This window comes from Notamacropus eugenii, chromosome 4, assembly GCF_028372415.1.
Source record: "Notamacropus eugenii isolate mMacEug1 chromosome 4, mMacEug1.pri_v2, whole genome shotgun sequence".
Classification (NCBI taxonomy): Eukaryota; Metazoa; Chordata; class Mammalia; order Diprotodontia; family Macropodidae; genus Notamacropus; species Notamacropus eugenii.
In genome coordinates this window covers 77,076,200-77,104,057 of record NC_092875.1, presented here as the reverse complement: position 1 = coordinate 77,104,057, position 27,858 = coordinate 77,076,200, and the positions used below count along the sequence as shown (strand labels likewise).

General features: G+C 46.6%; 1 protein-coding gene across 3 annotated transcripts; it reads left to right on the top strand.

The window, feature by feature from the left end:
• The first annotated feature begins 322 nt into the window (after window positions 1-322).
• NANOS3 (nanos C2HC-type zinc finger 3) lies at window positions 323-27,858 on the top strand. 3 transcript variants are annotated; one of them, XM_072602155.1, is made up of 3 exons: window positions 323-516; window positions 7,812-25,289; window positions 27,146-27,858. In XM_072602155.1, exons 2-3 carry the CDS (start codon window positions 24,764-24,766, stop codon window positions 27,187-27,189), a joined length of 570 nt encoding a protein of 189 aa, XP_072458256.1. In that variant the 5' UTR covers window positions 323-516; window positions 7,812-24,763; the 3' UTR covers window positions 27,190-27,858. The 3 variants fall into 3 exon arrangements, with proteins under 3 accessions (XP_072458256.1, XP_072458255.1, XP_072458254.1); XM_072602154.1 differs by lacking the exon at window positions 323-516 and having other exon boundaries at window positions 1,090-23,824; window positions 24,729-25,289; XM_072602153.1 differs by lacking the exon at window positions 323-516 and having other exon boundaries at window positions 1,090-25,289.

Sequence of the window (27,858 nt, the reverse complement as noted above, 5' to 3'; positions counted from 1 at the left end):
ATGAGCAACAAATGAGACCGTATATGTAAAGTGCTTTAGAATCTTAAATCGCTGCATGAACGTCAGCTGGTGTGTGTGCGTGTGTGTGCGTGTGTGTGAGTGTGAGTGTGTGAGTGCAGACAGGCTGGGATGGAGGATCCCCGGAGGGAAGGGGAGGGAAAGCAGGAGAGGGAGGGGGAGCGGGGGGAGGGAGGGAGGAGGGGAGGGAGAGGGAACGTCACCGAGACAGACCCGGAGAGGGAGCGGAGCGGCCGAAGGAGGCGGGAGGGGGGAGGGAGGAGGGAAGCAGGGAGGGGGAGGGCGCTCCGTGGCCCCACATAACCTTCGCTGAAGGCCCACGGCCCCGCAGAGCCGCCGCCAGGGCCGGCCTCCGGCGCCGCCGCCGCAGCCTCGGAAATGCAATTGTCCGCCGAGGTGCTGCGGGAGGCGTGGGGAGAGCCGGGCTCGGGAGCCCGCGGGGCCCGGGAGGGGCGCGGGGCCCCGAGGGCGGCCTGGAGGGGCGCGCAGCCCGGAGAGGTGAGTGTCGGGGCCGGCGGGCGGGCGGGCTGAGCGAGCCCCCAGCCCCAGCCTGCCCCGGCCTGCCCGGCGCCCGCGGGGTCGGCCGGGCCGGGCCTCGGGGCTGCGGCCCCTGCTCCCGGGGCGGGGCTGGCCAGCGGGGTGGGGGGCCCGGCACAAAGGGCGAGGGCCCGAGGTAGGGGAGCGGGCTGGGGGGCCCGGCCGGGCTGGGCCGGCGGAGGGAGAGGAGAGAGCGGCCGACGGGGCAGGGAAGCCCGGGGAGCAGGAGCCGGGGCGACAGCCCCAGCACCCCAACACCCACACCTGCTTTCAGAGAGAGCAGAAACGGGGGGCCCTCAAGCTCTCTTAGTCCTACTTGAGATTGTTGATCTTGGGGAGAGGAGAGGCAGGGGAAAGGGGGGGACATTAGGAGAAGGGAGATGGAGCAGAAAGGGGAGACAGAAAGATGGAGAGGACGGGAGTGGGGGGAAGAGAGAAGGGGGGAGGGGACATGGATGGAGGGAAGGCAGGAGAGGGGCTTAGAGGGGGAAAGGGGGGGGAGAAGAAGAGAGGGAGGGAGGGAGGGAAAGAGTTCCTAGCTAATCCTAAGCATCTTGCCAGTTCAGTTTTCCCAAGCTCTTTCCCCACTCCCGAGCTGTATAAAGAGGTTTGCGAAGGCTCTTGGGAAGGGGATGGAGGCTAACTCCCAGAGTTAGCCCTAGGCCAGGTAGAGTACGCACCCTTCCCCCATACAGACCTATTCAAAGTCTGGGCCAAACGGGGAGGGAGGGTGGAAGAACAGGTATCTGGAGGGTGCTGGAAGGGGGAACGGAGGAGTGTTTTGCTCTGTCTTGCCTCCTGCAGGACTGCCCTTGGGAAGAAGGGGACTGGGAGGAAGATGGCACAATCTCATAGGGTGGAGCCTTTGAGATGGAGCTCATCTGTGGGTGCCCCATGAGATGTGCTCAGGTCAGTTGGGCCAGGATTAAAGGAGAAGGTAGATAGGGCTAGATCAGAGATGGCTCAAGGCACAGGGGTAGTGGGGAGCAGGCAGGGAATGACAAGGGAAGGAAGGGGCCTGCGTTTCCTCGGCTTCACCCCCATCCTCTATTTTGGGACATCCCCTCCCCCAATAGGCACATGGGAACTATATGAAGTCAGGTTTTGCTTTCTTTAAATTGAGTGGGGGGGGGAGGGTGGTGTTGAGGATGGGAGGGGTTTTGAAATCTCCAGGGGGAAACATTTTTGTTCCCTTCCCACACCCAGACTAGGTTTCTTCTGAAATTTTCCTTTGATCATGATGAACTTGACTCAAAGTCACCCAAGCACAGGAAACCAGGGAAGCTGGGAATGGGGACATTTTGGTTCCCCTGGAAAGAAGCAGCTGGGCCCAAGGGGCTCTTCTTCCAGCCCAATGCAGAAGTGGCTTCTTGGGTAATCTGCCTCACAGAGGCTTGGGAGGAGCGGGTGTCAGAATGGGGAGTCCTGCCTTCAGGCAGGTCTCTTGCTGGCTGCTCGAAGAACTCACACCTGCTGGGAGATCAGAGAGTGCCAAGGACCATGGTGGGCAACCCTTGTAGAGACCGGAGCTGGGGACATGGGGGCTGGTTGGGAAGGAGGGAGCATTAGTTGGGTGGGGGAGGACTAGGGCTGGGGTGGCTGGAGTGGCTGGGCCCTCCTCTCTCCCCTGTCATTATGGCTCCTCTGCAGTGTATTTATAGTGCCCTGAGGTTTACTTAAAGGAACACGCCCTCCAAAATCTGCTATAAAAAGGAAAAATGGCCCCTTATTCCAAAGCTCACGTAGCACTTTTAAAGAGACAGGGGCCTTTTTATAATCTACCCAGGCCAGGAAAAATCTTAAAATGGGGGTGGGGGGTGGGGGCCCAACTGTCTTATTCAGTCAGAAAGCTTCTAGCACTTTGGGTGGGGGGTGGGCAGGAAATCTGTTCTCTCTCATTTCCCAAGCCCCACTCCTACTCCTTGGTTTTTCTGTCACAATTTTCTTAGCTTCCTCATTCTCCTAGCTGTTCTCTAACACATAGACACACTGACACACAGACGCACAAAGTCCCACTGATACAGCTGGATGAACTTGTACAGACCTAGGGACTTATACCAACATGGAGACCCAGAATCCCATCGAGACACACATGAGGCTGCAGTTTTTCAATTCAGCAACACAGAGTCACCCAGACTTAACTTTCACATCCACTCAACAAGCATTTACTAAGCATTTGTACTGGACAGTGCCCTAGGTGCCTGGGGATACAAAGAGAAAATGAAAAAAAGACTTCCTACCCCCAACGAGCTTTCCATTCCATTCTGTGGGTACAGAAAAGGAAAGAGAAAGTAATTAAAGGAGAGAGTGCACTAACCAGGGAGAGAAGTACTCCAGAGCTGAGACTTAAGGGGCAGTTAGGAAAAGGGAATTCATCCTGAGCAACCTAGGTAAGGACAGAGTTGGGGAAGAGCTGGTAGGCTTGTTTGGCTGGGAGGTAGAGCAACTAGTGCGTCATAATATGGGATAAGATGGGAAAGGTAAATTGAGTCACACAGTGAAATGTAAACATACTGGCACAGACATCCATACCCTGGCATATGAGTGGCATGTATGTCATGTGTGACAGTCACATAGACATGGAAACTCATACAGACACATCTAAATATAGTCATGCATAGTCATAAGAACATATAGCATTGACATACAGACACCGAGGCACTGTCATTTAGTGATCTACACACAGGTCTCCACAATGACATACAGACATGTAGTCATAAACACTTAAATGCTGACACATGGTTGTAAATAATGACGTCAACAAAGTGATGTATGGGCGCCCACCCAGAGTTCTATACATGAATGTTCCAACATGTGCAGGCAAGACACTGACCGCTGACCATACAAGGTTCTTGACTTAAATCCTCCTTGCCCTAATTAGGCTCCAACCACTGGTGCTTCATCCTGTCTCACCTCCTTCAGAGCTGACGCTGGGGGTGGAGGACTGGGAGACTCCGGGAGAGAAGGGGCAGATACCTCCCTTTGAAGCCCCTCAACTCCTTCCCTTAGGAGGAACCATTGCAAAGAAAACTGAAAGGAAGGAGCAGGGGAGTTGGAAACGAAGTACCTGGTGGGCTTTCTTCCTTTACTCCTCCAAACCCTTGGCCTTCCCATTAGGGGAGCCCCAGTAACTTTAGCTAGAAAAATCCCCCCCCCCCCATCTCTCCTAGGCATTCTCCTTCCAGTCCTAGGACATTTCCAAGAAAGATGAACCTAAGTCTCCTCTATACTTTGGAACTGAACACGAGATCTTCCTTCCCTTCCATATCCACTCCACCCTCCCTTCTGAAATCCAGAGGGATGAAAGGCTGGGGGGAAAGGCAGATAGTGGGAGTGGGGGCTGGGGCCTGGCAGGGGCTGCTGGTAACCTGAGAGCCCGACGGGAGCAGGTGTCAAGGAAATGAGAAGCCGCCAGCTCTGTCTAGACAGCCACGGACCATTAACAGCTCTTCCCCACCAAACCTCCCCCCCAGCACACACATGGGGGTGACCCTGGAACTGGCCCTCCTCTGTCACTCCCCCCACAATGGGCCCTTTGTTTTCCTCCAGACTCTCTCTCATATACTTAGGCTCACAGACATGCACAGGTACACACACACACACACACACACACACATACATAATATACAAGCATATAGACACAGGCACAAATACAATTCTTCACACACACACACAAAATACTTTTGCTCTGTCTCACAGCAAGATGCCAGACACCATCTATTGCCTGAATCTCTCCCTATGCCTCTGACCTCTGCCCTTTCTCCCAGGCCCTTCCCCCACCTTGCTCTTCAACTTGGTGGCTGAGCTGTTCCATCTGTGGCCTCAGGCACAGCCATGTTTCTTACTCTCACCTCTGACCCCTGAATCCCAGGCCCTCACCAGCTGCCCCCTTAGGCCTCCAAGCTCCTATGGCCCCCCTCCCATTCCTCATACCAGGCCCTAAAATTGGTCTTTGACTCCTTTGACTGGACTCCCCGGCCCTTGGAACCCTGAAATGAGAACACACATGGGCACTCCCCCTTCCTGCCCCAGGCTCATGATTCGGGACCTTCTGTAAAGAGGCCTCAGGATAGACAGATTTCAGAGCAGGCTGTGGTGGGGGGGATGTTCCCAAGTGATTTCTGTTCCCCACGATGGTCTCCTATACTCCTTTCTCCTTCCCCTGAAATTGTCCCAATCTGAGGCGAAAGGTATTTTTTCTGCTCGGGGATGGAAGAGAGGACAGAGCCTCAGGAAGCTGGAGCAGGTTGGGGAGAGAGTGGTGGGGAGGGAGGGAAATCACTGGGAAAGAGGTTCAGTTCTGGGCTTCAGAGCTGAACAAACAGAGAGTGATGGACAGCCACACACACACACAGTCACACACACAGTCACACACACACACACACACACACACGCAGAGACCCAGACAGCTGTAGGGGACAGATGGACCTATATAACTTTTTTGCCATGTGGCACAGGAGCAGGCTTGGGAAAGGTAGGTCTTCTCCCTCCTGCCCCCCCCCCCCATTCCTCTTGCATTTTAAAAGGCATTCAGTCACCCACTCCAGCCTGCCCACACAGCGGTCTTCTCTGAGAAACTGGGACCACACAGTCTGACCATAAGACTGTCAGAGTGGAGTGAAAGGAGGGGGTGGGACATTTCCCCAATCCAATAGCCCCTTCCCCCCAGATTGGGGAGGAAATTCCCTTTATCTGCCTTCCTGGGAACTCCCTAGCAGGTCTCTGACTGAGGAACCTCATTCCAAACCCCTCAGAGTTGAAAAGAAGGGAACAGGGAGGTCTGAAAAGGCCCCTCAATCTCTAACTCCTCGGTCCCCTTTCCATTTCTCCTTCCTCTTGGGCCCCAGCCTTCCTCATTCTCTCAGCCCCATCCCCCAGAGGGTCAAGGCAGACTAGAGTTGAGTGGCAGGGCACCTTACTCAAGGCCTGCCTTGTTCATTCCAGCCCTTATCTTTCTTCTTCCCTGTTTCTCCACCCCTCCCCCAACTTATGTTTATCTCTTGGCCATATCATTATGGGACTCCCCCTGCTGTTCCCCGTGGCTCAGAGTGTCTGGAGGTTAGCCTCCTCCACCCAAGTCCAGATGAAGGCATCTCTCCTTTGAGTTCAGCCCTAGAGATCCTGCCTGTGCCAGTATTAAGGACCGTTCCTCCCTTTCCCTAGCTCTTTCTGGAGAAAGAAGGCAGAATATGCTAGAGGCCAGTTTCCATGAATGAAGAGATGTCACAGGATGTGGAAACCCTTCATTTTGTAGCTGACCTGTCCATTAACTCCAGATCCAGAGTTGTTTTCACTACCTTCTGCTGGGACCCTAAGGGAAGGATCCCATGGGATCCTAAAATCCTAAATTGGTGGACTCTGTTAAGACCAGACAACAAAGGGGAAAGGAGGGAATGGGAAGGACTAGGGGTCAGAGCCATGAAGTGAACTGCAGAGTTCTGGGTTCCACCCTGAGTAGGAGATAGAATGGGGACTCATGCTGTAAAGAGGGGCCCAAACAGTGCCAGCCTGGACACCTGAGTCCTTGTGCTCTGAAGAGGGAGCAATCTAGTGTTCTAAACTAGAGTCTGGGATTGAGCTTGAAAGGCTTTGGGAATAATGGACATGGACCCTCTGAGGAAACAAGGAGGTGATTTGGGAAAAGAAAGCAGACAGCAGGTCTCAAATCTGCCTGTCTGGCAGCCAAGGTTCAGTGTTTTCCTGAGCTCACTCTCTGGAGGAAAGTTCTGAGAAAATGGCTTCCAACTGGGATTGAATTTGTAGATTACAGGGCCAGTCCCTTTGGACCAACATCTGATTTCCCCTCTGAAACACATAACCTGCATCACTAGGCTGCGGTGAGGTTCAAACGAGGACACAGGTGAAGAAAGCGAAGACCTGTTAAAACCAGTGTCTTTCCTTCCTTGTGTGCTTAGTACTTTCCCTGGACTGGTTCCATGGTTCTTTAAAATACATAGTGATTTCTCCATTCCTGCACCCCCTCTCCGTGCCGAGGTCCCCTGAGGGGTTCATTAGAGGGCTGGTCTCCTGGGAGCATTCTGAGAGCTGTTTGGATCATGTATCTGTCCAACTCCCCCTACCCACTCATAAATGGGTGACAGTCTGTAGGCAGTACAGAATGACAGGAGTGGATCCCACACCTACACGGTCTTCCCATTCTGTCTGCCAGCTCTGCCCTTGCTCCTGCTCATTAAGTGGGGCCATAGGAACACCCAATGCACCAACCACACTGGATAATGTTTCTTACCACTTCTGTGAGTTTACTTCATTTCTCTAGGCCTTTTGATTCCCAATGTGTAAAATGAAAGAATTAGACTAAAATACTTTATTCACATATTAAGTGCCTACTATGTTCAAGGCATTAACTCCTATAGGCTAGGTTAGCACAAAGAACATCAGGCTCCTATGATACCCATCATCTATTTGTGCCACCCTCCTGGAGAGACGCAGGCATAAATACAAGTGAAGCCACATAAAACCCCCTACCCCCTACATGTAAAAAGATGTCTACCGCATAAACATAGAACACAACAGCTGTGCAGGCAGGAAGCTGGAGTTCCAGAGTTAGTGGGAAGAAAGTGGGCAGAATTCAGGGGTTGGCAATGAACAGGGGAAGCAAAGACAACCCAGGGAAAGACCCCATCTGGGCAAGAGGCGGTGAGAGATTAGGAGGGGGAAAACTGCTGGAACAGGGCCCCATTCCTTATTCTCTGAGATCACCCACTCTAAGAAAATGGAGAAGGGAAGGCCTGGGAGGATGCTTGACTCCTAAACCCAGTTCAGTACTTGGACTGTCCCAAGGATTTTCCCATCCATTATCTTACTCACTCCTCACAAAAGTTCTGTGATGTTAAAGAAGGCAATTCTTTGAGTTAAACGTTTATCATTAAAAAAAAAATCCTCATCTGGGTGACAGTGTGTTTCCAAATTTAATACTGGAAAGTGGACCAGTGATTCCATCATGGAAACAGAAAGGCTTTTATTTAAGGCCTGCTTCTGACATATTAGCTATGTGAAGATGATTGGGAGAGGTATCCATTCTTTTAGGACCCAAAGCAGCTAGCTCTAGAACAGAGATCACTTCTCTGAAGAGAGCCTCCGTGCTGGGAGTTCTACATACCAATGAAATGATGGGACCAAAAAACCAAATGAATAAAGCTATCCACCTTATTCTGGTTGTTTCAGGAAAACACTTTTGAAATGAATTATCGTTGCTATAAGGATTCAGCTGAGCTGGCTGTGTTCTCATTTTACAGATCTGTACCAGCTCTTACCTAGAGAGGTGAAGCCTTTGATGGAGGGGACACAGTAAGTGATAACAGGTCAGACTTTGCTCTTTGTTTTCTGTCTGTTTCCCCACCCTAGGCCAGGCCAGTGATTATAATTAGCTTTTAGAGGGACCCTGAAGATTTTCATTGCTTTAGGTCCATCAGAATGTGAACTTCTTGAGGTCAGGGCCTCTTTTACTTCTGTGTTAGCACTCAGTGGTCACCAAATAAAAGCTTGCTGTTGAGTCCTAAGTCTGCATTACCTCTTTTGAATCTCACCACTCTGTGAGCTAGGTATTTTCCATATGTTATTATTCTGATTTTGCAATAAGAAAGCTAAGGCTAGAAGTTACGGGACTTTCCCCTTGTCACACAGTCAGATTTAAACCCAGGGTTAAACCTGCTTTCAAGTTCAGTTCCCTTCCCATTACACCATCCTGCCTCCTGAAGGGGTGGGGCAGGTTCCCATAAGTTAGGGTTCCCAAAAGCTGGGAATCTATGGGGAATGATTTCTTTCCCTGCAGTCCCTGCTTACCCCAATCAGAAACTCTTTTCCCTACATTCCAGCATAGACCCTCCTTAATACCCTGAATCAACAAATATTTACTGTGTTTGCTGTGTGCCCCTAACTAAGAGAAATGCAAGTCGTGGTTTCTGATTTCAACCTCAGTCTACCTGGGAAGACAAGTACAGAAAATGGCAGCCAATAAGACTATATGTAAGTTACAGAAGGAGAGGGGGAGGTGCTATAAGAGCTCCAAGAAGGAGGGGCAGCCTGGTACCATAGGAAGATCAGTGATTTTGATATCAAAGGACTAGGTAACATCACTGAAGATCCGTGAGCCTCAGTTTCCTCATCTGCAAAAGGAGAACATTGGACCAGATAACTGCTGAGGATCTTCAGGGCTCTGAATCTATGATCCTGTGAACCAGAAGTGATAAGGGGTGGACAGACTCTTTCATGAAGGAGACTGAAGCTGGATTAAGAAAGGAAGAAATTTGGAGAGATGAGGGGAAGTCCCACAGTGGGTGAGGATGAATGTTGAGAGGTGGGCCAGTTAGGGTGGAGCCAGATTGTTCAGGGCCTTCTATGTAGTTTGTTATTTCATGGAACTATTGGAATTGGAGGGGATGTCAAGAGATAATTTTGTACAACTCCTTTATTTTAGAGAGGAGAAAATGACCTACTAAGAGGTAAAGCGAGGACCTCTCCTGAAGTTAATTGAAATAAGGTGGCCCCTTAAATTGGGCCCTGGAATTTGTCTATAGCAAGAGATGACTTGTTTCCTGGCCTGTGGCTGCAGATAACTAACCCAGGACCTGGCCCTGTGGGAACGAGTCATTCTCCTTTCCCCTCCAATGCCTGGGTTTCTGGGAGTTGTAGTCCAGCAGCTAAACAAAGGCTTCAGAAGATCAACTCTTCCCAGGCTTCAGCTGCCCCCTTATGGCAAGGGGTGATATATAGCTAAGTTAGCCAGAGTTGAGACTTCAATTCAGTTTTAAGGAGCATCTATTGAGTGCCCAGCACTTGACTAGATGCTGAAGGGAATTCAGAGATCTACGTAACATGATGACCAGCCTCTACGAGCTTATAGTCTGGTCAGTTCACTCTTCAAGATAGTATATGAATGTGTGCCAAAATGTGAGTGGTAGAATCAGCAAGTTCTGTAAAAGTTCAGAGAAATGGGAAGATGGGAGAGGACTGATCAGGGAAAGCTTCCTGGAAGAGGTGTGTGCAGTGCACGATTTCTGAGCTCTTTCATGACTGGGACTGGGTCTTCTACTCTTTCTCACTCTCCTTCAGGAGTCATAGAAGCCCAGAATTTCCGAATGAATGGGAATGACCTCCAAAGTTAATCGATTCCATCCTCTACCTGAGCAGGAATTTTGGACAGATGGTTATCAACCTCTGCTTGAAGGCCGTTGGTGAACAATAACTCATTGCTTGAGCCATTCCACTTTTAAATAACTCTCATTGTTCCAGGTATTTCTGTAAAACATCAAGCCTAAATTTGCCTTTCTGCACCTTCCCACCTAGTTCCATCCTCTGGGGACAAATATAACAAATCTGATCTCTTTTTCACATGACAAACCTTCAGATACTGAAGATGGCTATGATGTCTCCCCTAAATCTCTCTTCCAAGCTAAGCATCCTCAGCTGGCCCTCATATGTCATGTTCCCAGTCCCCTTACTATTTTGGTCCTTCTCCCCTGACTACCCTTTGTGATACTGTCCTTTCTAAAGTAACATACCCAGCCTTGGAGGGCAGCTAGGTAGTGCAGTGAATAGAGCACCAGTGCAGGAGTCAGGAGGACCTGAGTTCAAATCTCACCTCAGGCACTTGACATTCACTATCTGTGTGACCTTGGGCAAGTCACTTAACCCCAACTGCCTTATCCTGGGTCATCTCCAGTTGTCCTGATGAATATCTGGTCACTGGATTCAGGTGGCTCTGGAGGAGAAGTGAGGCTGTTGACCTGCATAGCCCTCCCTCACTCAAAACAAAGTCAAGTGCAAGTCATGTCATCATTTCTCTGATGGCATGGTCTTCTTCAGCAACAAAGGACGAACACACACCCAGCCTTGGATACGGTACCCCAGATAAGGTCTGATCAAGGTTGAGTACAGGGCAGCTAGATGGCACAGTAGATAGAGTGGTTGGCCTGAAGTCAGAAAGTGTCATCTTTCTGTGTTCCAGTCTGGCCTTACATACTAGTTGTGTGACCCTGGGAAAGTCACTGAACGCTGTTTGCGTCAGTTTCCTCATCTGTGCAATGAGATGGAGAAGGAAATGGCAAACTACTTCACTGGCTTTGCCAAGAAAAGACTAATGGGGTCACCAAGAGTTGAATATGACCTAAACAATTCAACAAGAAAAAAGGAGTACTTCCTTCTCCATCATTTTAGGCATACTGCTTCTGTTAATGTAGTCCCAAATTTTATCACTCACTTAGAAGATGGATAAAAGAAGAGCTGGAAGGGACTATATTATGTAGTGCAAACTTCCCCCCTCCCCATTTTACAGATGAGGAAACTGAACTGGAGAGAAGTCACAGGTAGTGACAGAGGCATGATTTGATTGCCTTTCCTTTGACTCCAAAGCTAGCCCTCTTTCCACAGCACCAGATTTCTTTGGCTTTCCTGGATTCCAGATTGGAGGGCCTGGATTCAATTCTAAATTCTATAGCTGACTCCACTTAACCATGGACAAAGCTCTTCCCCCATGAGGCTCAGTGTCCTCATTTGTAAAATGAGGAAAGTGAACTAATTCAGGGATTCTTAACCTGACATCTCAACTTTTAAAAACTATTTTGATAACTATTTCAGTCTCATTGGTTTCCTTTATAATCCTATGGGTTTTATTCATCTAAGTCCCTAGGTTTCATCAGACTGACTGCCAAAGGGGCCTATGACACAAACAGTGGTTAAGAATCCTTGGACCAAATGAGCTCCGGGGTCCCACACAGCTCTAAAATCAATTTTGTGTATGTGTGTGTATGTGTGTGTGTATGTATCAGTAATCCTCCATTATGTCCATTATCACAATTTTCATCCAGTTCTCTAATACTACTAGACTACATCTTTACATTTTATCCACAAGTATACCTTGGCAAACTATAAAATGTCTTGTTGAAATCTAGTATCCTATTTCCATGGCTCTCCTGATCAATCAATTAGATTGTACAGATGGATCTATGAGCTCATCAATTTGAGTGTCCCTTCCCTCCAAAGCTGAAAATCAGAGTGCAGTGCTGCCTACCTGTGTCAGTTCTCTCCAGGATTTCCACTCAGAAGGATACCTGTTCCACACTAGAGCTGTCCACCATCATCCTTTGCCTTATCCATGGGACTAGTGCATCTCTCTTTTTTCCCCCCTTTTTTTTTTCAGTTATGGAGTTCCTTCATGACATTTTTTACTCCTGTTCTTCAAAATTCTTCATTCATTGTATATCATGGCTTGCTCAAACCCACATTGTCCTTTGTAATAATTATTTTCAATTTTTCAGAAACTGTTTTCTGTTGAATTCTGTTGAATCTCTCACAGCCACATAACAGTATCACTAGAATATTGGGGTCATTAAAGGAACTTTGCAATTTCCTGAAGGTAATGCAGCCTGTTCTCCCTCAGCTATTTAATTCTAGGTCCAACTCTAGTGTCCATTTGTGTTTTCTGTCCCCCATGAGTGTGTGTATACACACATATGTGTGTGTGTATATATATGTATATATACTCTCTCTATATATATACACATAATAATGAAATATATATACACAGTAAAGAGATCTATATGCATATATATATATATATACACATGGTGGTGAGATGTAGACACACATAATGATGACATATAGCTGTATACATATAAATTCACACACATAGTGATGAAAAGATCCATCTAAGCTGTGCATTATAATCTGAGCAATAGATAAGCTTTAATGACTTGATTTTCCTATGTGGATGATCAAGCCAAACTCTTCTGAGATCTCTGCCAGGAGGCTCTGTAACATTCAGGGACTTCAGTTTACAACTCCATCCACCAGCCTACAGGGGATCTTCTTCAACTTGGACGTCTTTGGTGAGCTACATTTTCTTCTGTTATTTCTCATGTAATGTTTATGATCAGGTCATTTAGTCATTAAATGAGACTATCTCTGTTGTTACATCTTTCAAGGAATCTTGATTTAATTCAATGTGTGGATGGAATTGGCCTCTTAAGGGGCTAATAAGGTTAATTTTACTCTACTTAAATCAGTGTTTTTATGCTTCACAAACAATTAATTATAATGAATGCTTTTATTGTCTGTATTTTTCAATCAGTTGTCTAATCAGGCTACTTTTCCCATCTTTGTGCTTTTTATTTAGTGTTATTTCTCCCTCCTGTAGAAACAAATCTAGAACTGGGATGTTAGAATCCAAATGTGGTGGCTCTGTTGGCCTTGATGGTGTTCATTACAAAATGTCATTATAGAAACCTTTACATATCTTTCATTTTTCTTCTGTTTATTGTCCTTTCCATTTTAATCCTTAAACACTTGTGTGATGCTTTGCTTAGTTGGCTCTCTCACCAAGCTCTCTTTAAACTAGCATTCCCCTCCGCTGCATTTCCCTGATTTATGGGGTGATAATGCTTATAACCATCCATCAAGATTTTGCAAACAAGTTTACATTATAAACTCGTGTTGCCTTTACTGATCATCTTTCTCTCTTTCTCTCTCTCTTTCTCTCTGCTTGATGAGTAAGCCAGGTATTGCTCATATGAAGGCACTTTTTAAAATGTTCTAGCCTCATTATAGCAATTGATTTACAAGCAGCTAAACTTCTGTGTAAAATCATTATATTGATGTCTGATGACGAATTTATTGTTCATTACTCATTTTTCATTACTGGTGGTTTTTAAAAATAGGTCAGGATTTTTAGATCTTTCAGTTACGTGCCATATCTTTTTCTCATTTTTCTTTCTTATAGCTTTCTACTAATTCTGATCATTCCTTTAAAAAGCTAGTAGTCTAACTGTTGAGAGAACTGAATCAGAAATGACTTCACATCAATACCAAGTACTTTATTAGCTGTTAAAATTTAATTAATTTCATTTTTTTTTAAATCATGGGGTAGCTGGGTGGTACAGTGGACAGAATATTGGCCCTGGAGTCAGGAGGACCTAAGTTCAAATCTGGTCTCAGACACTTACTAGCTGTGTGACCCTGGGCAAGTCACTTAACCCCAACTGCCTCAAGAATAAATAAAATAAAATTATGTCACTTGGTACTCTCCATATGCAATGCTTACCTACTCTTTTGGTTGTGAAAACATTCATGAAATAGAGGCATAGGTTAGTAGTAGTAGTACATGTGTAGTCTACATGTGTCTTGGACTTCTCTCATTCCTTACTGTTAAACCATGTTTTCTAATATCATTCTTTCCATTCTCACCTATTCCTGTCATTGCGTTGATATCACCAAGTATTTTACTGATTTTAATTTGGAGAGTCTTGTTGAGTTATTGTAAGATTTTTCTACCTTTTCATTCTCTGCAACCAAAGTTTACTGATAACCTGAAATTATCTTTATACAAGAATCTTTCTGCTAGTACTTACCAAGAGGACTGAAATACAAGATACCAAATATCCTGGGAAATGATTGATTTGGTTGCCTTTGGGTATATGATAAAAGCAACTGGCACAACTTCCTTTATGGCCTCTCTGAGGGCTGCTTGTGAGCTATCCTTCCATTGAACTGAACTTCTTTTTTCTGGTTTTATTTCTAGCAAGAATGTCAGGATTGCTATGACTTAGCTCTCCCAGCAGTCTCTCTACTCACAGGTCACTAGAGAAGAATCTTACAGTTAGATTATCAGCAGCCAAAGTTAAGTCTTGGGCCCCCCTCCTCTTCAGCTACTCTGACACCATCACTTCAGAAGTAGAACTGAGGGCGATTTTGTATTATGGCACTGGCTTTAGACTGTGACTGACACCTCAAAGTCTACACAGGGATGCCCTGCAGTACCCACTTTGAACACTGGAGCTCACAGTCCCCATTCTTGTGTTTCCCTTTAACAGTCAGTCAGTAGACAAAATTAGTGCTTCAATCATCAGTCATTTATATGTTCTCCCTCCTACCCCTCACGCCATGGAAAAAAAAGAAAGAAAAGCAAAGCCCCTGTAACAAACATACTTGGGTAAAACAGATCGGTCACCTGCAAAAATGTGCATCTCATTCTGCCTGTTACTGCTTCACTTCGGTCATGTGGTGGGCAGCGTTATTGATCATCACTCCCCTACAATCGTGCCGGATCATTGCGATGATGCGCGTTCCTAAGTCTTTCAGAATTGTTTGTCTTTACAGTGATGATGTAATCCTGGCTCTGCTTACTTCAGTCTGCATCAGTCTATACATGTCTCCCGAGGTTTCCCCGAAACTGTCTCTCCATTAATTTCTTACTACCCAAGAGTATTCCATTACATTCATATACCATCATTTGTTCAACCATTCTCTAGTACCCCTTAGTTGTCAGTTTTTGCCACTACGAAAAGAACACCTATAAATATGTTTTTACTTGAAGAATCCTTCCTTTTTTCTTTGATCTCTTTGGAATATATAGGTTTAGTAGTAGGATATGCATAGTTTGGTAACTTTGGGGGCACAGTTCGGAACTACTTGTCAGAATGGCTGGGTCATTTCACATTTCCCACACATCAGTGCATCAAAGCACCTGTTTGCCTGGACCTTCCAACACTTAACTTTTAACAAAGGCTTTTACTAAGATGGTGCTGTAAGAACAGGAGCTAGAAAACATTTTTACTCTAAAGCTGGGGTGCATCCCCCCTACTAATATACAGTATGTCTACAGAAATGGGCATACCCTTCTAGTACGCTGAAAATGAGGCATGCCTATAGCGAACATGTGTCCAAGGCTTCCCGTCTCTGCCTCTCAACCTGGGGTTTTCAGGCTTAGCTTACTCTTGAGTCTCTGTATGGCTCTCCTCTCTGATGACTCCCTCCTAGGAGCCAAGTCTGACTTCAGATGAGAATTGAGGAGGGACATGTGTGTCCTCCCTCAGCTGATGTGCCTCAGACTTTCCTGAACTAGTTCTACAGCTGCTGGATGGGGTATCTTCACCTGGTCCACTAGCTTTGCTGCTAGATGGGGACAAGGGAACAGAGAAAATCCTTCAGGTCAGCTCCGTGCCAGGGATATGGGAGCAGGACGTTGTAAAGGACTACTCCATTCTGGAGTGGCTGGCTCTTAGCGAATCTGTGAGAGCTTATAGTGATCAAATGCTCACAAACCATCTTCTAACAAAACATTTTTTGAATTTTTTCAAGAATCAAAGTCAAGTTCACAAGTCTACCCCCTTGGAAAATCCCCTCTCTTCTTTTTTGAAAACAGGACTACCTTTTTTGACTATTTCCACCTTCCATGATTTTTAAAAAATCACTGGAAATGGCTCAGTAGTTGTAATTGCCAGCTCTCTCATCACCCTGTGACATTCAGTGGTGGTGACTTGAATACACTGAGAGCAGCTGGGGACTCATTCTACCATCTCCTCATTTGTCCTCGATTTTCGTTGTTCCGCAAACTCCCACACTGGTGCCTCACTTTGATGTGAAGGGGACCGTGGCTTTTCAAAGGCTATGCCAGCAGATTAGACATTCTGACCGTATATGCCATCATCGTCATCATCATCTTGGCTAATATTTATCTAGTGTTTTAAGGTTTGTGAAAATGCCTTACACATTATTGTCGAATTAGATTCTCACTTTTGTGAAGTAGGTGTTATTGTATCCCTATTTTACAGATAAGAAAACTGAGGTTAAAAGGGTAAGTGACTTTGCCCAAGGTTATACTGTCAGTAAATGTCTGAGACAAGTCAGGTCTCCTTGGCTTCCAAGTCCAGCACTTCATTTATTGTATACCAGGCTATCTACCATGCTGGAAAGCCTTCTTATAGAGCCCCATTCATATAGTATTTCTGCTTTGGGGGACCTATCCTAACTAAGGATAGATAGAAAGGCTCATCACCAGTAGACTGGCCCCTTGGTTGAATCTTTGGCAATGCATGAAACAAAGAGAAAGACAGAATGGGCTGAGTCCTGTGGGGTCAGCCATATCCTGCAGTGATGGCATCAAAGTGGCAACAGAAGGGGCAAGATGTGTGAAGAATGACCCTCTTTAGATAGTCTTTGAACAGCATTACTTTAGCTTGTAGATGGTATTGAAGCCTCACACCTATTTAACAGAAATACTTTTGCTTCTTCTGTTGTTCTTAAAATGGTTTTTTTGGGGGGGGTTGGGTTTTTTTACATCTCATTCAATCCTGGATATTACTGTCCCTACCCCCAGTAAGCTTTCCTTTCTAACAAAGAAAATAGTTGAGCCAAACCAAAGTATTCTCATAATGCTGTATGCAAAATTCTGCATTCATCCCTCACCCCTCTACGGTCAGGAGTATTTTATTCAAGAAAAGAGGGAGAGATTCTGGACATTACTGTTTAGTCATTTCAGTCGTGTCTGATTCTTTGTGACCCCATTTGGAGTTTTCTTGGCAGAGATAGGGGAGTGATTTGCCATTTTTTTTCTCCAGCTCATTTGATAGATGAGGAAGCTGAGACAAACAGGGTTAAATAACTTGTCCAAGGTCATACAGCTAGTATGTGTCTGAGACTGGATTTGAACTCAGGCCTGATTCCAGGCCCAGGACTCTATCCATTGCATCACCTAAGCTGCCCAATTATGGACATGGGGAGCACCAAATTATATCACCAAAAAGGTTGATTAAATCCTAAACCGTATAAGCTGTTACTGATATAGGAGCCATTTCTGAATCAATTGATTATAGTGAGACGATCAGACTCTTAGAACAAATAATAAAATGACAAATTAGGTAAACAAAAATGAGAAGATATGGCATATAATTGAAACAACTCTAATTTGATTTAAAAAAAAACTGTTGAGGCTGATAAATTTGAAACAGACAAAAGAATAGACATCAGCAGAGACCACGACTATTTCCTTTGTTACTGATACACATCAGTCATCACAACCAGGTGACCACAAGAACCTGGGCTGCCCAGGCAACAATGCCTGTATCTCCTTGCGAAACAGAGAAATGGCAGCCAAAGACAAAACCATCTTACAGTTATAAACTTGTTCATAATATAATACAAGGGAGAATGGTAGGCAATGATGAGCAGCATTGTCTCTTAATAATCAGAGGCAATAGAAGAGATGATAGCTTTATGGAAATATAGCTGAGAGATCCATTTAAGCTACATCAGCCCCAGACTAGAAGAATGATAAATTGAGAGAGCTCTGGAGTCAGAGGAACTGAGTTCAAATCTCACGTCTGAGTCTTACCTACGTGACTTTAGGCAAATCCCTTAGCCTCTCTGGTCCTCAGTTTCCTAATCTGTTGAGTTGTTTCCAGTTGTGTCCAACTCTTCATGATCCCCTTTTGGGGTTTTCTTGGTAGAGATACTGTAGTGGCTTTCCATTTCCTTCTCCAGCTCACTTTTACAGATGAGAAAACTGAGGCAAACAGGGTAAAGTGACTTACTCAGGGTCACATAGTAAGTGTCTGAAGCTGGATTTAAACTCAGGAAGATGAGTCTTTCATCTTTTTAAAATCTGAATTGTGAGTTCTTTATACAGCCACACCAGTCCTTTTCCTCATCAGAATCCTTTGTGCTGTACAAGAAGCACAATTTTCCCCTTCCTTTTTCCCCCCAATTTCCCCCCCTTAAAATTTTTTTAATTAAAAATCTGTTTTTTTCCTCTTTTCCCCTATCCCCATTGCAAAAAAGGGAAAAAAAAAACCCAAAACATTGTCCTGCTTCCCCTGTAGAGCCTTAGATCATGGGATCCTTCTATCAGAACTTCTCAGAACTCTGCCACTCTGTCACATAGGACTGCTTGCCAGCATTCAAGGAGTATCTGTTGAATCAGTCAATAAGCATTGGTTAAGCTCTAGTTCCCTGCAAGGCACTAAGCTAGACGCTGGGAAAACAATGACCAAAACCCCACAAGGCACTTGCATTCTGAACACATGTAATCAGGGATCTGCTGGACCTGGTTATTAAATTTTCCATGTGAGCATTTAGTCTCGGAAATGGACAAATGCTAACTAACCAGGGCTCTATTTATCATTATTTTTGCTTATCTAGACTTAAGAAAGTTATGAAGAAAATGTTAATACAAAATTTTTAAGTGTCATGCCTTTTTTTTTTTTCCAGAAAGCCTGCTGTTAAACATTTACCTGCATACTCCTGCATATAAACATATACCAAATGTACATATGAAGGAATTTAGGGAGAAGCCCTATCAGCTGGGAGCATCAAGAAAGGCATCACGTAGGAGGTGGTGTCTTTCTAAGGAAGCCAGAGATGCTCAGCAGCTGAGATGAAGCAGAGTGCATTCCAGGCATGGGGACATCCCTTGCCAGGCACAGGAGAGGGACCTCAGGGTGGGGTGGGGTACCATAGCAAGGCCAGAATGCATGCATGCATGCACTTGAGCTGAGCTTCATAAGATGTGTAAAGGTGAACAGGAGGGGAGGGGAGGGGAATGCAGAAACAAAGGGGAGCAGCGTGGTGCTTCTCCCCCTCCAGCATGGTCATGGAGCTATTACCTTAACTCCCCTGGGTTCCTGTGCAGCCTGGTGTCCTGTCCCAGAGGCTGCTTTCAACTCAGAGGAGTGATGGGGAAAGGGAGCCAGAGTAGGGAGGGTGTTTGGGACTCTCACCACCAGCCCTCTCTTTCTGCCTTCAAGGAGCCTGCATCCCATGAGATGCCAAAGGTTTGGGGGAACATTCAACGCTGTCGGTGAGTTTGAGCAGCTGAAGGCAAACCATCGACCGTTGAGTGGACCCTGCAACCTTAAACTACCACCTGATGCCTTCCAGGGAGCCCAGGTCACTGACAAGGTGCAGACCTTTCCTCTTATACCACAGGCCATATGTTACCTGGAATTTTCTGGATTCCTTGTCTCAATTTTGACCTTCAGAACATTTTTCCCACCCCTCAAATGTCATCTGCCTATGGTAGACTACACTATTGCCTTAACTGGATGAATCCAGGCTAAATCTCCAGGCTTCGAGCCATACTTCCCAATCCTAGGTCGTTTTGCCCACCTAAAACAAAGGTCACAATCAACATTCATTGCTGTCGGTGGGTTGTGAGATGTGAGGCAAAACTCACCGATGGATGAATGTCACTGTGGCTGGGCCAGACTTGGACCTGGAGAGACAAGGATTGGACATCAAAGGAGGAAAAAGAGACTGCACCAGCTTTGATCGAGCTCCATTGGGTCAAGGAGACCACAAAGCAATAGGGAAGGTTCTTGGGCTGCGAGCAAGTCGGACTCCTAGCCTTGGGCCCACTCTTACCTTACAGTGTTGTGACCTTGAACAACTTCCCAAATTTCCTGAACTATTAAATGTGGAGAGAAATCCCTCCTTGTTCCGCTTCTCTGGTTGGTTGTCAGTATTCTATGAGAAAACAGACTTGTGCAGACTTTGGGTGGCATAATGACGGGATGGTACACACAGAATGTAGATGGACAAAGCACCAGGCATGAAAAGGAGCCTGGGATTGCGATCAGAACCTGAATTCAGATCCATCTCTGTTGCTTTCTAGTCCCTTAGTCAACAAGCATTTATTAAGGGCACAGGGCTAAGCAGGGGCTAAGAAAAAAGGCAAAAACCTCCAGGGATGCAAATTGTAATGGGGGACACTCAGCACCAACAACTACATACACCTACACAATGTAAATAGTGGGGAATTTCATGGGGGTGCAGGTGGTGAGAGGGAGCCACAAAGCTTCCAGTGGAGGGTGAGATTGAGGAGTCTTGATGGAAACCCAGAGATGAGAATTTCAGGCATGGGGGACAAATACCCTGGAGAGTAGGGCAGAGAAAAGTTTTGGGGGAGGAACCTTGTAGAGAACAGACTCAGGTGAAAGAAGCCTGGAAAGGTAGAAAGGGGCCAGGCTGTGAACATTCTCCACATGGATCCTCTTCTGTATGCTGAGGGTTCCCCTCAGTTATATCTCAGGGTCGTAATAATGATAATAATAGACGACCATAGAATCACATCCGACTTCTAACCCCATTTTATGCCATTCAGCACCATGGGATCCCATCCCCCTCTTCAGGGTCCCTGGACCTGGCATTTAGTTAATTCCTGGCTGGGCAGAATTGAGTCTTAAACCTTTTTGCCTCTACCTCTGTTTGCTAGTTTATTTGACAACCTTAAGAGGAGACAATTCTCATCACCAAACAAAGGGAGTTCCGACTGCTTTGTTGGTCATTAAATACTAATCTTTCAGATGAGGAAATTGGAAGTACTCCAATTCCCTTGGGAAGTAAGGATAGAGGCTGAGATTGGAGCCCAGGTCTCCTGTCTCCCAAGTTAAAAGGCAGGCAAGAAGACAAGGAATGCACTGGGATAAGCCTGAACCTGGACTTAGCTCCCAGAGACACTTGGAGAAGGGCTCAGGCAGGGACTTGTTCATTTGGGTCTCACTCCCTGACAGTGGGCATAGCTGGGAAAGCCCTGTGCCTTTAATGCTGGACCTGGTAAAGGGGTGAGATTTTCCTAGCCTTTGGGGCTGCCTTTCTTCCTCTAAGGCTGAGACCCAGAAGGGAAGAAGGGGGGAGGGTAGCTCCAGAGGTGCATCCCCACTGCAGTTAAAATTTAGTTCACAAAGGTTGGTAGGAGCACCTGCAGACAGTTCAACCCCCCCTGCAAAGCTAAGGAGATCCAACTCCAAGGAGGAGGGGGGAGTTTTGCAGGGGCAAAGCTCACATCAGATACAGTGTAGCCAAGACCAGAGGTGGAAAGGGGCTGTCCCACCCTCCTTCTGGTTGAAGACGGTGGGGGGAGGATGAGGCAAGGAGCCTGAGTGGGATGACTGCTTCATTTCTCTGTAGATCTCAGAAGTTTTGTTTTCTAGGTTCCTCTGCAGATCCCAAAGCCCTAAACAGCATGGGATGGGATGGGCAGCAGGGACCACTAGGTTGGGGAAGAAAAGGGGCTGGTAGCCTAGAGGACAAAACGGCTGGAGGCCAATCAAGCATAAGCCGAAAGAGCTCTTTCCCCCCTCCTCCCTCCCTCAAAGAAACAATTCTGAGGGGGAAAAAGTGTTGGGAGTTCGCTAGAAGGAATATCATTGCCGCTCTGAGCTCATAGGTTAATTCAGATTTTAAAGGTGGCTCGGAGGATAGAGTACTGGACCTGAAGTCAGACCAGAGTTCATTTTCAAATCCAGCCTAGGACACTTACTAGCTGTATGACCCTGGGCAAATCACTTGACCTGTTTGCCTCAGTTTCCTCATTTGTAAAATGGGGATAATAGTACCTACCTCCCAAAGTTGTGAGGATCAGCTGAGACATTATATGCCGAAAGCTTAACCCGGTGCCTGACACACAGCACTACATGTAAAGCACTATATAGTTCTTATCACAGCCGATGGAGGATAATCATAAATGAACTGTAGGTCTTGTCAGAAAAAGAATCCAGAGCTACATCACAGAGTAAGTCCAGGAAAGCTAAGGACAGACAAGGATTTATTCTTCTTATTAAACACTGGAGGAAGGGCACACAGTACTTGCACTTCCCCCCCTCCCCCAAGAAACAAATTATTTTGTGTTGGCTTTGCCTGTACACTGTCTTCCTCTAGGGCCCACCCCTTAGAATGTTAGCTCCTGGAGACTTGGGACTGTTGTTAATGTTTCTATTTCAGGTTTATGTGAGGGGCCGGTTAAACTGTTCCTTTAGGATATTGACTGAAAAACTGGAAGAAAGCCTGCTGCTTGGGGAAGGTGGGATAATAGTGTTGGAGAGAAGATGATACTGGGTTATTGTAATATGCCCCCCTTCCCCTCCTCCGGGAAAAATCATCTTTGGTCTGAAAAGGACATGACAGAAATGTCCACTGGGGAGTTTAAACCCAAGATAAGTAGATATATCCTAAGAGAATACCTAGTGTCCCTTGGTCCAGATGGGCTACACTCCATGGATAGCCCCAGTATGGCTGATGGGATTACTGAGTCACCTTTGGGAGATCCTGCAGGATGGGAAAATTTATTGCAAAAGGGCAGTAAAAAAAAGTGAAAAGTGTAAATTAGACTTGAGAGCTTGCTAGCTGTATCTAGAAAATTTTTTAGAATTATTGTTCAAGGGATGGTGAGTGAACATTTAAATTAGGTGAAAAATTTTACATTGACATAAGTACTTTGAGGTTTGCAAAACCCTCAATAGGCACTGAATCATTTGAATCACCCGACAACCCTGGGAGGGTTTTACAGGTATTATTACCCCCATTTTATAGATGAGGAAACTGAAACCAGAGAAGTAGTGCCTCTAGTGTCAGAGAGGCCACGTTAGTCATGGGCCAGTCTAGAAAAGGAATCTTTGGTCACAAAGAACCAGCAAAAGGTTTCATCAAACATGGGTCCTGCCAGACCACTCTGACTTCCTTTTCCCTTTTTGGTCAGGGTTACTAGACTGGGAGGATCATTTGGCAAAGTCTCTCAAGCTGTTCTTGAAGACAAACTGGAGAGATATGGTGCTCCAGAGCTGGGAAGGGACATCCCCAATGAGGCCCAGTGAGCCTCGGCTTGAACTCAGGGCTCAAAGTCTCATTCTCACCTACGAGGACTCTATGGAACCAAGGAGGTGTCAGACACCCTGGCTGCATTGCCGCCAGCGAAACTCACGAGTGAGGTCAGCCAAATTAAAATGTAATTGGGAAATGTTTAACAAAATAAATTAAATTACAAGAGAGGCGATCATATCTGAGTCAATACGCAGCCCCTTCCATCCCAACCCCACTTGTGTTTGAGCTTGATCCCACAGCCTTAGGAAAGTACCCCAATGCTGAGGGACCAACCTCTCTTAGTATCCCTTATTAACCTAAGCCTGGTCATATTCGTCAGTCAACAAGCATTTGTTTTTTCAAGCGTCTCCAACGAGCTGGACATTGTGCAAAGCTAGAGATACAAAGACACCTGTGCCCTCTAAGGGGAGACAGTGCATGCATGCAGGAAAACAAATGATACAAAATAATACAGGGGATTCTAGGGGGAGGGCACTAGCAGTGCAGGGCTCAGCCAAGGCTTGCGGGGATCTTGATCAGTCTTGAAGGAGCTGAGATTCCAGGAGACTGAGGGCCACGTTTGCCGAACTCTGAACTGCTGGGAAGGGAAGTCATGTAGAATAAGGCTAGAGAAGTAGGCCAGGGGTCTGAAGGGCTCTGAATGCCAAACAGGAGCCTGTAGTTCATCCTAGAGGTAACAGGGAGCTACCTGGAGTTTGAGGAGAGTTACACTCTGGGAACTGGGTCAAGGATCTCTTGGAGTGGGGGCAGGGAAAGCCAATAGAAAGGCTACTACAATAGTCTAAGTCAGAGGAGATCACGCCAAGTGGTATTTCTATGAAGAAAGATCTTCCTTCAGCCTCCCAGGCCAGGACTCATATACTAGGCTTTCCTAGCACATTTGGTGAGTGACACTGCGTTATTTGCTGACTAAATAACTTAACAGGACTGCCTAGCAAGGAAAGGTCCACCCTTTAAGCCCTGCCTATTCCAGCCTTAGTTTAATGCCCCAGAGAGAAGGGTTTAGAGATTCATCTAGGCGAGTCTTCTGCATTTTACCCAAGGGGTTGTTGTTATTTTCAGGTGTGTCTGACTCATGGTGACCCCACTGGGGGTTTTCTTGGCAAAGACACTGAGGTGCTTTTCTCCAGTGTGTCTCCATTTTACAAATGGTGAACAAACTGGGCTAAATGACTTGCCCAGTGCCTCAAGCTGGATTTGAACCTTGGGTCCTCCTGATTTCAGGCCTGGTGCTCTAACTACTGCACCACCTGGCTGCCCTTGCCCAAAATCTGGGATACAAAGCCAGGCCTTCATACCCCAGAGCCTGAGCCTCTCCACTTGACTATACTGGTTTTCAGAGCCTGGTGACCTGAGGCTGTGGCATGCCAAGCCTGGGGGGTTGGGAGAGAAACTGGCCCACCGGAGTTTCGATAACTAGAGCTAGGAAAGTCACACCCAGCCAAGGAGAGAACTACACAGTAGCAGAGTGAGGGGGTGGGGCTGGGTGGGTGTTTTCCTCCCTCATTTCCCCCCCATTAAAATGCATACTTAAAGATTTTAGTTCTCTAGCCCCGAGCTTTGCCAGAGGCTATTTGACTGTGGAGCTAAGTGGAAGAGACCCCTCCCCCAAGTCCCACTTGAGTGGAGGGAACCTGTAGACTTCAAGTCTCCAAGTGAGGCGGGGGGCTGGGGGGGCCGGCTAGAGAGGGTTCTTTAGCTCCTTCTAGTTCTAATTGGCTGACTGAGGCTACTTAAGGCCCCAGCTTCCCTGCCTTTCCTGATCCCATCATTTTTTTCCCTGCCAGAGCTGGTGGCCTGCACTCTAGGGTCTTCAATTTAGATGGAGGTCTTCAATCTGTGGAGGGATTATCTGGGACTTGCCAGTGTGGTGGGGGCCCTCCGGGAGGAAAAGTCAGAACCCCAGGGGGCAGGGACAGAGCCAAGCCCTGACCCTGGCCCTGGCCCTGGCCCTGGCACCAGCCTGAGGCAAGAACTCCAGCCCCCTAAGGACCCTCTCTGCACTTTTTGCAAACACAATGGGGAGTCCCGAAACATCTATTTGTCGCATATGCTGAAGGATGAGGAAGGCCGGGTGGTATGCCCCATCCTGAGAAAATACGTGTGCCCACAGTGCAGGGCCACCCAAGACAATGCCCACACCAAGCGCTTCTGCCCACTCACCAGCAAAGGCTACATGTCTGTGTACAGTTACACGGCCCGCAATTCAGCTGGCAAACGGGCTACACTTCAGTGGCCATCAGAGGAACCGAGCCTGGCCAAGGCCAGGACCAAGAGGTTTCCAGCAGTACCTGAAGGAAAGACTCCCAGCCGGCCTCTGGATGAAAGCAAGACAGGCAGTGGCACAGGTAAGAGATCAGGAGGGAGAGACTGGCAGGACTCCTGGCTTCTGAGGGAGCAAAATCAGGCATCTGGCAAGAGATTGATTTCTACTAGATAAATGGGAAAAAAAAAAAACCAACAACTAAAACCTTCCTAACAGTTCCAGCCATGTAGTAATGGAAGGACTGATTGCCTTTTTCTAAAGGAATGTCTTCCTTGGCACTTACTGTTAACCGTAACCCATGATTTCCTAGCCTACTACCCCAAACCAAAAATGCCTGCCACCTCTCCCCTCCCCTTCAAGAGAGTCACTGTATTCACTCATTCATTCAATAAATTTATTCCTGGAGACTGGTTGTCGTAGATTAAAGATAGCTCAGATCTCTATAGGAATGCAGGGTTTCCACAGCATTTTCCTTAGCACAACCCTAGGAGATAGTTCCAAGTAAACAGTACTGCCCCCATTTTATAGGTGAGCAAACTAAGGTTAACTAAGACATTCACTGATTCCCCAAGATTACAAAATGAGTAAATTATCATGATCAGGTCACCAGAGACTGACTCTAATTCCGAAGCCCTTTCTCTACTGTCGGCTGTTTCTGGATGATGGGGATGATCTCTGACATCAAAGACAAATAAGAGTGGTAGCGTCTGGGGGCCGGTGGTAGGGCCTGGAGAGTGGGGTGGAGCACTCGGCCCTTGCTCTGACTGAATGGAGAAGGTTTCAGTAACGCAGTCTGAGTGCACTGGAATCTGAATTGCTGAAACGTCAGAGTTAGCACCTTATGTTTGAAGGCCAAGAGTGAAATAAAACAAACAAAAAAAACCTGGGAGTCAGGAGTCCTGGTTCTAAGCCCATTCCTGCCATTTCCTTGTTGTGTGACCCTGGGCAAGTCCTGCTCTGGGACTCTTGTTTTTTCACATGTAAAATGAAGGTGTTAGACCAGAGCCCTTCAGCTCCTAACCTGCTGAGATTCTGGGACTCTGGAGCAGTCACTTAATTTCTTGTTGGGTTTCCTAGTTGTTGTTGGGGGAAAAAACCTTTGGGCTTTAGAACCTAAAAGGATTTTGTTTCTTGTGTTTTTGAAAAAGGATTGTTATTTTATTATTTATATAGCAACCTGTTGTTAGCCACGATTTCCATACAAATAACCCACTTCACAAAACAAAATACTGGCTACACCCTGTCCTTTTATTGTATTCATTGCATGCATTCATTTTGTAAGCAAATTTGTTACTTGACTGTGCTGTGCCTGTAATTACAAAGTGTAAATGCAGTTTGAAGCCAGTCTCAATTTTATATAAACATAGATGTGGGAATAGGTGCTCTCCCTGCCTCGCCTTCTGCAGTCCTAGCAGCGTGCCCTGCAAACTCAAGCCTTTCCCAGAATAGAAGGCTATGCATGTAGCATGCTTTACTGCTTATGAATCAGCACGACTTCCTTGTTTCTAAATCTAGGATAAAACGAGACTCAGGAGAAACAATGAGGCTTTCCTCCCAAATTTAATTCTGGCAGCAGTTGCCCCTAGGGAAAGGGATGGAAATCCAGGTCAAATCCTAGTGGGAACCCTGCTTTATAAGGTGCCACTAATTCAGACGGACAGGAGGGGGCAGCCCAGGATCGAGGTCTCCTGCTTCCCAATTCTGGGCTAGCTCAGAAGTGACCCAGTGAGTAGTGTTGTTGTTTTGGGGGGGCGGGGTTTAAAAGCACGAGTTTTTCTTGGGAGTTTATAGGGGTCCCAGCTGTTTTGAAAGGACTCTGTCTTGGTGGGAAGAAGATGAAAAGGAAGCTGGGAATTTGAACCTATTCTAGACCCAGAGGAGAAGCTGAGCTGAAATGTTTTTCTGTGTTGTCTTTTTCTTCCCCCCTTTTGCATCCAGGTTCAAAAAGCTCCAGGACTGCTTTTCTCACTCAGCAACCATGAATTTCAGCTTCTTCACAAGAGGACCTTGGGGACCCAGCTTTGCTAAGCCAAGTCAACTATGGGCAGAAAGGATTAGTGTGGGACAAGGGAAAGAAGAGCAGCCCTTCTGGAGGGCCTTGGGGTCTCTGGAGACAAGCGCGGCTTCATCTTCCTGGACTTTGAGCAGTAACTCACTGCACAACTCCTTCATACCAAAACTGGCTGCCATAAGTCCATCTGGGCCTGGCCTGGCCTGGCCTGGGTTGGGTCCCTTAACTCTCGTGGTCCCTGGCCCCATCCCAGGCAACGACTTGCCTTAGGACTCTCACATCTTCATGGTACAGGGAGAGAGCTAAGCCTGAGGAAGGAGAGGTGAAAGGCTTGTGGGATGAAAGTCCTGCCTGGGAAGTGACCTCAATTAACTGGAGTGGGAGTGGGGGAGGATACTCTCCCCTTTCCAGGTACCTGATGACTGGCATGCTGGTTTGACCCCCTTGATTTCATAGACAGAATTTACCCAGGACAAGGGGATATCTTGCTATAAAGGCTTCCTGGGAATCCTACAGATGAGTGGCTCTTCCTTACCAGATTCTTGGGTTTCCTTTCCACATTATTATTAGGGATTCAAGTCCTCTCACGCTGTTATTGGTGAATTGCTTTCTAAATAAAGAAAAAAGCTATGTTCCACCA

Bases quoted from the DNA above. Each gene is read 5' to 3' on its own strand.
- NANOS3 (XM_072602155.1), top strand. From the start codon at position 24,764: ATGGAGGTCTTCAATCTGTGGAGGGATTATCTGGGACTTGCCAGTGTG. The intron at 25,290-27,145 runs GTAAGAGATCAG...TTTTGCATCCAG, and splicing joins CAAGACAGGCAGTGGCACAG to GTTCAAAAAGCTCCAGGACT.